This window comes from Oncorhynchus mykiss, chromosome 22 (assembly GCF_013265735.2).
Source record: "Oncorhynchus mykiss isolate Arlee chromosome 22, USDA_OmykA_1.1, whole genome shotgun sequence".
NCBI lineage: Eukaryota > Metazoa > Chordata > Actinopteri > Salmoniformes > Salmonidae > Oncorhynchus > Oncorhynchus mykiss.
In genome coordinates, this window is record NC_048586.1 from 29,907,149 (window position 1) to 29,916,682 (window position 9,534).

General features: G+C 42.9%; 1 protein-coding gene across 1 annotated transcript; it reads left to right on the top strand.

The window, feature by feature from the left end:
* The first annotated feature begins 5,132 nt into the window (after positions 1–5,132).
* On the top strand, positions 5,133–8,660 carry LOC110501716 (5-hydroxytryptamine receptor 1F). Its single transcript, XM_021579460.2, has 3 exons — positions 5,133–6,163; positions 6,256–6,525; positions 7,286–8,660. Exons 2-3 carry the CDS (start codon positions 6,257–6,259, stop codon positions 8,145–8,147), a joined length of 1,131 nt encoding a protein of 376 aa, XP_021435135.1. The 5' UTR covers positions 5,133–6,163; position 6,256; the 3' UTR covers positions 8,148–8,660.
* Positions 8,661–9,534: the final 874 nt, after the last annotated feature.

Genomic DNA, 9,534 nt, shown 5'->3' on the forward strand with positions numbered 1-9,534 from the left:
GCCAGTGCCTGAAGCAAGGATATGCATATTATTGATACCATTTAAAAGGAAACACTTTGAATTTTGTGGAAATGTGAAATTAATGTAGGAGAATATAACACATGGTAAAAGATAATACAAAGAAAAAAACATGCGTTTTTTGTTTTTTTGTTCCATTATCTTTGAAATGCAAGAGAAAGGCCAAAATGTAATATTCCAGGTTAGGTGCAATTTAGATTTTGGCCACTAGATGGCAGCAGTGTATGTGCAAAGTTTTAGACTGATTCAATGAACTATTGCATTTCTGTTCAAAATGTTGTATCAAGACTGCCCAAATGTGCCTAATTGGTTTATTAATACATTTTCAAGTTCATAACTGTGTACTCTCCTCAAACAATAGCATGGTATTATTTCACTGTAATAGCTACTGTAAATTGGACAGTGCAGTTAGATTAACAAGAATTTAAGCTTTCTGCCCATATCAGATATGTCTATGTCCTGAGAAATTTTCTTACAACCTCATGCTAATCACATTAGCCTACGTTAGCTCAACGTCCCGCGGGTTGGACATCGATCCTGTAGAGGTTTTAATCTCTTCCCTGTCTCTGGTGAAGCGGACCGTTAATCTGTAGTCTCTTCTGTTATTACTGAGGAGGAGGAGGAAGCAGGAGGGAGGGGGATCTCAGACAGACCTTGGGCCATTCATCCATCATAAATCCAGACATTAGCAGTTAGGTTTTAATAGTAAAGGGTACAGATGAGTGATCCTCAAACCTAGAGGCAGTGAGGATATTGAGTTTTTAAAAGTCACATTGTCTCGGTCAAACCCTGTTGTCTGTCAGACAGAGGAGAGAGAGAAAGAGAGAGACTGTTTCCTGCCTCGTTTGTGTGTAGCTTTGATCCTGCAACTACCCACTGGAGAAAAACTGGTTGAATCAACATTGTTTCCACACCATTTCAACCCAAAGAAATCTGTGATGACTTTGAATCAACGTGGGAAACTGATTGGATTTGCAAAACGTCATCAATGTAAGGGCATTTAGTCTTTCTTTCACTCAATGTTTAACCTAAATCCAATGACATGGCACATTTTTTGTTGATTTTATGATGAATTCACGTTAGTTGACAACTCAACCAAATGTAAATCAAACTAGAAATTGAATTGACATCCGTGCCCAGTGGGTAATGAATGATATTATGCACAAACCCCCTCTGTTCCAGTTATCACAGACAGACATCAGACGTCTTATTTACAAACACTGATGATTAGTCTGAAAGCAGAATATTTAGTCTGGAAGCAGGATGAAACAGTCAAGGGATTCTTCTGTCAGGTGAATAAGAGAGAACAGAAAATACATTGACAGGTTACATACTCAAACAAATAAAGACTGCTGGAGGAAGATCTTGCAGTCAAATTGAAACGTTTTAGCAACATATCATCGTCTTGGGATCTACTGTTGAGTTTTTAGTGAAACACACACAGCCGGCCCAACGGTACCTCTATGGTCTCACCATTAAGAGACTATTAACGTGTTTCAGTCTAAATGACTCCCAGGGTCCTGTGGCAGAAAGCATTGCGGTGTGAACACTGATCTCTCCCAGGGTCTTAGACCCTGTGATCTGTGTTAAGGGAATATCTTCTGCCCCTCTGAGGTTCCCTTCAGAACACCACCAATTAGCCATCTGCTCTAAAGCCTCTTTCTTAATATCCACAGCTTCAGAAGGAAATACCTCAATACTTTACATCAATCACTGGGCCAGACGGTGGTTATAGAACAGACCATCGTATCAGAGCATCGTATCTCTCTCTCTCCTATCTTTCCATCAGACCTATGTATATTCTGCTGAGTGGGAAGGATGTATTAAACTTTTTCTCCTTTTTCATCCCTGGTCATCTCCCAAGTCCTTGAGAGAAGTGTCCTGTTCTCTGACAGGGTCAGTATGTACACACCTTCATTGCTACTGTGCTGTATTTTGAGCTACGATGTTTTATTACCCTGGCTCTATTCATCACTGTGGGACAGGCTGTGTCTCCAGAGAAGGATTCATTCTGCACTAAAACAGTCACTAAACTGTTCACAGGCCCTGACTCTCACCCTAATACAGCCACCTTAGACAAGCCCTGTTGTAACTACATGAAGAATATCATGTTAACCCGTAAGCCCGATAATGTGCCTATTCCAAAAAATCTATTTTCAGGACCACGGAGAGAGCCCCCAATGCCCTGAAGAAATCACTCAGAGTTCAGCACCACAGTAGTGGAGAGCGCCACTCTCTGCAAATGGGCTCTCTCTCCACCAATAGTTTCAAGTTTTAATGTCACTTACACAAGTACAGTGAAATACCTTTCTTGCAAGCTCTAAATCCAACAATGCAGCAATCAATATCAATGTAGTACTAACAATTACATAAGGTAGAACAAAAACACACAATAAATTAAAATAAGAAATGAGAAGAACATAAGAAAGTAAGATAAACAGAGTGGCAGCAGTGTAAAGGAAGATTATACATAAGTGTGTATGCGTGTGTGTAGTCAGTATACATGTGTGTGGATGTTATGTGTGTCTTGGAGTGTAAGTGTGTAGAGTCCTGTGAGTGTGCATAGAGACAGTTCAACATTTTAAATAAATACAAGGGTCAACTCAGTCCATGTAGCCATTGTTGTTAGATATTTTGCAGTCATTTGTCTTGGGGATAGAAACTGTATCAGGAGCCTGTTGGTGTCAGACTTGATGCACTGGTACCGCTTGCCGTGCTGATGCAGAGGGAACAGTCTATGACTTGGGTGGTTGGAGTCTTTAACAATTTTCCGGCCCTTCCTTTCACATCACTTGATATAGAGGTCCTGGATGGCAGGGAACTGGGCCCTAATGATGTACTGGGCTGCCCGCACCACCCTCTGTAGTGTGAAGTGGTAAAGGGTGGTGCTGTTGCCATTCCAAGCAGTGATGCATCCAGTCAAGATGCTCAATGGTGCAGCAGTATAACTTTTTGAGGATTTGATACAGTGAGGTGAATCATACAGTGAGGTGAATAATTAGCAGGATGTGATCCTGCTGAGAGGAGGAAGTATGCATGACACACACATACACACACACACTCATACTGTACACATACACTCCATCCTAAATTAGTTCATTCCTCTGATTATACTCAAATCAATACAGAGTAATTACTGTTTGTCATGAGGTGTGTGTGTATGTGTGTTCATCCACAAACATTCACCACCAACAGAAGCCACTCATCCTTGTACCTTAGCTCAGCCTGAGACAGTCAGGGAGATAAGTGTGTCTATAACAGTATTGACCAGTTGTGTGTGTGTGTGTGTGTGTGTGTGTGTGTGTGTGTGTGTGTGTGTGTGTGTGTTTGACAATCGAAGTAAGAATAATCAAATGCCATATTTTTGTATCACCTCAGTAGACTGCTGCTGGGTGTCCTGTCTGCTCTGCTCTGTCTCCAGAGCACTTTATAGAAGGAGATGACATCCCCACACATATAGATAGGGAGGGGGAGACATTTTTTAAAGATTGATGCATTATTGCATACTCCAAGCCTTGGCTGAAATAGGTATTTTGAAATCCAAGTTAAACTGAAACAGGTCTGTTTTAGTCCTAATTCAGCTGAAACACGTCTGTTTATTTCCCAGCTCAACTAAAATAGGTCTATTTGAATCCCAGCTCAACTAAAACAGGTCTGTTTCAATCCCAGTTCAACTAAAACAGGTCTGTTTCAATCCCAGTTCAACTAAAACAGGTCTGTTTCAATCCCAGTTCAACTAAAACAGGTCTGTTTCAATCCCAGTTCAACTAAAACAGGTCTGTTTCAATCCCAGTTCAACTAAAACAGGTCTGTTTCAATCACAGTTCAAATGAAACAAGCCTTTTTAAATCCCAGTTCAAATGAAACAAGCCTGTTTAAATCCCAGTTCAAATGAAACAAGCCTGTTTAAATCCCAGTTCAACTGAAACAGGTCTGTTTTAGTCCTAGTTCAGCTGAAACAAGTCTGTTTATTTCCCAGCTCAACTAAAATAGGTATATTTGAATCCCAGTTCAAATGAAACAAGCCTGTTTAAATCCCAGTTCAAATGAAACAAGCCTGTTTAAATCCCAGTTCAACTGAAACAGGTCTGTTTTAGTCCTAGTTCAGCTGAAACAAGTCTGTTTATTTCCCAGCTCAACTAAAATAGGTATATTTGAATCCCAGTTCAAATGAAACAAGCCTGTTTAAATCCCAGTTCAAATGAAACAAGCCTGTTTAAATCCCAGTTCAACTGAAACAGGTCTGTTTTAGTCCTAGTTCAGCTGAAACAAGTCTGTTTATTTCCCAGCTCAACTAAAATAGGTATATTTGAATCCCAGTTCAAATGAAACAAGCCTGTTTAAATCCCAGTTCAAATGAAACAAGCCTGTTTAAATCCCAGTTCAACTGAAACAGGTCTGTTTTAGTCCTAGTTCAGCTGAAACAAGTCTGTTTATTTCCCAGCTCAACTAAAATAGGTATATTTGAATCCCAGTTCAAATGAAACAAGCCTGTTTAAATCCCAGTTCAACTGAAACAGGTCTGTTGACATCCCTGATTCTACCTCCAGCTTGATAAATTAGTTATGCTAAGCTTTGCATCTCCAGGGGGACACGTCACTCTCACAGTCCTAGCGCTTCAATCCACAGATTGACGTTTAAATGGGTGTATTCCAATTACACAGCATCAGGTATCAGTCCCTATCATTTCAATCAACACACACACTGAAGCTGTTGGGTTTAAATGAACCACTCTGGTGAGAAACAGTACATACTTAAATACAGTGCGTTACTACAGTACAGTACATGCTGTTCCTTGACTTTAGTGTTCTATATTGAGTAAACTATGGAGGAACAGACTCACAGACAGGTGATATGCTGATAGACAGGCGAGAGGTTTGGGAGAGATCAATCAATCAACTGCATTTTGTACATCAGCAGATGTCACAAAGTGCTTATAGAGAACCCAACCTAAAACCCCAAACAGCAAGCAACGCAGATGGAGAAGCACAGTGGCTAGGAAAAACTCTAGAAAGGCAGGAACCTAGGAAAAAACCTAAAGAGGAACCAGGCTCTGAAAGGTGGCCAGTCCTCTTCTGGCTGTGCCGGGTAGAGATTATAAGAGTACATGGCCATTAAGGCCAAATCATTCTTCAAGATGTTCAAATGTTCATAGATGACCAGCAGTGTCAAATAATCATCACAGTGGTTGTACAGGGAGCAACATGTCAGCACCTCAGGAGTAAATGTCAGTTGGGTTTTCACAGCCCAAAATTCAGAGGTCGAGACAGCAGGTGAGGTAGAGGTAGAGAAAGAGCGAGAGAGAGGTAGGAGAGAGAAATAGGTAGAGAGAGAATGAAGTAGAGAGGGAGAGAGAGAGAAAGAGGTAGAGAGGGTGAGAAAGAGGTAGAGAGAGAGGGACAATGTTTAGCTAGGCAATGTTTTTGATGTGTGATGCAGCTGTGTGTGTAGGTGTGTGTTTGTGCATGCGTATGTGTGCATTTAATGATGTCTGAGAGTTTATCTAACTTGAGTTGTGCTTTTCTTCAAATCCATCCTTCACAAAAAGAAAGTCATAGTTGCTATGACAACTGTTCCACCTTGAAACAGGCTTCTCACAGCTAACTGTAGAAATACAAGGAAATCAGCATGATGAGTGCTTTCAATGTCTTATGAAAGCTGTTAAAGGCACTTAGTTTCACTTCTTGATTGATAAACTCTAAAGAAGTTGTAGCTAGAGTACAGAAATACTGTCTTCAGGGACAAGTATACACACACACACACACACACATTGTACTCTCTGATGAGTGATTGCACCGTGTGTATGCGCGTGTGTGTTTGCACGTGTGCGTGCATGTGATGAGGGTCATGGCTTTGATCAGTGATTGCATCAAGGGTGAGTATGTGTGTGGGTGGTTGGGGGTTATGAAATCAGCGTCTGGACTCTCATTGTTGATTCTTTCTCTTGTCTCTCTCTCCAGGTGTGTGTGTAACATCATTGTTGAGACCAGAGAGCCTGCTGATCAGAAGCTACTGATACGAGGGTTACTGCTGAAGGTCACACACCAATGAACACACTTTACAGAGGTACATACAGCTTTTACAGCTATGGAGGATTAAGGTTCATTCATCATCTGTCTGAAGTCCTTATCTTCATGGTTTGAGTGTGAGTACGTTTTGAACTGTTAAGCACCGTTCATCTATATACAGCTAGCCTTGGTGTAAACCCTTATCCCCCTCCCCTCCCCTCCCCTCTAGGATGGACTTCTCTAACTGTACAGAGGGGTTCTTCTCCCTGGACGATGGGAGTGAAGAGGTTTCTATAATCCCCCCAAGTAAGATCCTCCTCACCTTCACCCTGTCCCTGCTCGCTGTCATGACAACGGCCATCAACTCCCTGGTGATCACAGCCATCATCGTAACCAGGAAGTTGCATCACCCGGCCAACTACCTGATCTGCTCTCTGGCAGTGACAGACCTGCTGGTGGCCATCTTGGTCATGCCCTTCAGCATCCTCTACATACAGAGGTCACAACATAGATTCATTATTGCACAATTGATTGATTTGTCTTGCAGCATAAAGTGTCTTACAGCATTTCAGATGCCCATTTATGTTAAAAATACTTATTTTATCAAAGTATACACTGAGTGTACAAAACATTAAGAGCACCTTCCTAATATTGAGTTGCAACCCCCCGTTTGCCCTCAGAACTCACTCAATTCGTTGGTGCATGGACTCAATAAGGTGTCGAAAGCGTTCCACAGGGAGGCTGGCCCATGTTGGCTCCAATGCTGTTTTTTTTTTTCTTCAGTTGTGTGAAGTTGGTTTGGATGTCCTTTGGGTGCCTGGGTGGTGGACCATTCTTGATACACACGCAAAACTGTTGAGCGTGAAAAACCCAGCAGAGTTGCAGTTCTTGACACAAACTGGTGCGCCTGGCACCTACTACCACACCCTGTTCAAAGACACTTAAATCTTTTGTCTTTCCCTTTCACCCTCTGAATGGCACACACACACAATCCATGTCTCAATTATCTCAAGGCTTAAAAATCCTTCTTTAACCGGTCTCATCCCCTTCATCTACACTGATTGAAGTGGATTTAACAAGTGACATCAATAAGGGATCATAGCATTCACCTGGATTCACCTGGTCAGTCTGTCATGGAAAGAGCAGATGTTCCTAATGTTTTGTTCACTCAGTGTACAGTTTGTGAGCATAATAATAAAGTACTTAATAATGACGTTCAGTAACAAACATCACTTTCATTATTCTGTCTGAATCCTCAGGGAGAGCTGGCAGATGGGAGAGGCTGTGTGTTACATGTGGCTGAGTGTTGACATCACCTGCTGCACCTGTTCCATCCTCCACCTGGCAGCCATCGCTCTAGACCGCTACCGGGCCATCACTGACGCCGTGGAGTATTCACGCAAACGCACTGGACTCCGAGCTGGGATCACTGTCGGCGTGGTCTGGTTTCTGTCCATCCTCATATCCCTTCCCCCTCTCCTGTGGAGGAACCATGGCGGGGAGCCAGAAGAGGACCAGTGTCTGATAACTCACCACCACATCGCCTTTACCCTCTACTCCACCCTGGGAGCCTTCTATATCCCCTTGCTCCTCATCCTCATCCTATACTACAAGATCTACAGAGCAGCTCAGACTCTGTACCTCCGCAGGGGGGCCAGCAGAGGGGCCAGCCGACACTCCTCCATGGTCAACGGAACCACCCTCCCCTCCTGCCCCCCTGATGGGGGCCCCGACACCCTGAACCTCCAGGAGAAGTCCTACTCAGACCCCACCACGGAGGGAGACCGCGTGCGCATTACCGTAAAGAGTCCCCACAGCGAGTCGAGGCGAGAGCGTGAGTGTTCGTTGAGACGGCAGCGTATCTCAGGGACCAGGGAGCGACGCGCTGCATCTACGTTAGGACTGATACTGGGGGCCTTTGTTGTCTGCTGGCTGCCTTTCTTCCTGAAGGAGGTGATCGTCAACACGTGTGGCTCCTGCAGCACCTCCATAGAGCTGGCTGACTTCCTCACCTGGCTGGGGTACCTCAACTCACTCATCAACCCTCTCATCTACACTATATTCAATGAGGACTTTAAGAAGGCCTTCCAGAGACTGGTCAGGTGTAGGCATCGCCTCTGACGCGGACGGAGAGGACACACATGCACACACACACAAACACGTGCACGGCGTTCAGTTCTGAGTTGTGTTGGGCCCGGGATGGCATCTGATTGCCTGAGATTAGAGACTATCGACAAGAGACTTTAAATGATTAACTGGAGGAAATTACCTTAGAGACTATGTCAAGACTATGAGACACTCCAGCCAGGTCAGTCTAATGGGACTGACACATTGCTGAGGTCTGGAGGGAAGTTAGGAGGACCTCAGATCTATAAGAGTATATTTATGGAGAGCCCTGCAATCATCATCTTCTTGTTTGTATGGGTTATTGACGTGGCCGGAATGGTGTTGAATGACATTGAAAGGACAATGTTTAAATGACAGACTGAAACAGATGAAGCGCTAGGGTGAAACTCTGGATGTAGACCATCGGCCTCGATCTTTCCAAGGTCTCAGAAAAGCATACCATGGTGTTTCTGTCTGTTCTATAACTATCAACCTCCCCAAGCTAGTCTGCTCTGAAATAAAACGTATCAAAACAATATTTGTTGTGGTCATTGTTTTTGTTTAACCTACCAAAGTAGTGATTAAAGATATTATGATACTCAGTCAGTGTTGTTAATAAACTACAGTATATATTCCACTTATACAGTTCAACTGTGATCTTATCTGTGGCATGGGTACTGTATATTCTGTGGTCTTTAATACAGACCTCTATAGCTGTATAGCTGATTAAGGAGGTAAGAGAGTTACTCCAGCCGTAGCACAGCGAGCTGTTCCAGAACACTCCTAAGCACAGCAGGATAATGAGTGTGCACAGGAAGTGCTGGAAAACTCGTTATTTTACTCCCACTCACACACTTAGAATAGCACATATTTTCTTTACTGTAGGACCACAGGGCATTTTTTTTGTGATGCAAATGTAAGGAGATTTGTTTTTTAAATTGATAACAAAATTATATAGTTTTAAAATGAGAATATACAATGATGCTAGAAAGAGGGGATGGCATGGTTTTATTGAACGTGCCTCCCCTCTGAAGGTTCAGTTCCATCAAACTGTGATTCCTACCTCCACACCCAGATGGTGTCTACAGTATAGCAGGGTAGAGATGAGGTATTCTATGATTCATACAGTATGAATCGTATCTCACCTTTAACCTGCTAAATACCATCTGTGTGGGGAACTAATGCTACAATTTTACATAATTCTGAGGCAAGGGATAGCTGGTCTTAACAGTATCTGAATGTAGCCTATGCATGTGAGTTTATAAATTGACAGCATGTTGATAGATTCATCCCAGCAGTGACCGTCCCTGACAGCACAAGCACAATGTCAGAATGGTTGTGTAATGGCGCCCTCCTCAGGACGAAAGAAGGTTTTTCAATTCCGGTTTATCAAAAATGCACA

Bases quoted from the DNA above. Each gene is read 5' to 3' on its own strand.
- LOC110501716 (XM_021579460.2), top strand. From the start codon at position 6,257: ATGGACTTCTCTAACTGTACAGAGGGGTTCTTCTCCCTGGACGATGGG. The intron at 6,526-7,285 runs GTCACAACATAG...CTGAATCCTCAG, and splicing joins AGCATCCTCTACATACAGAG to GGAGAGCTGGCAGATGGGAG.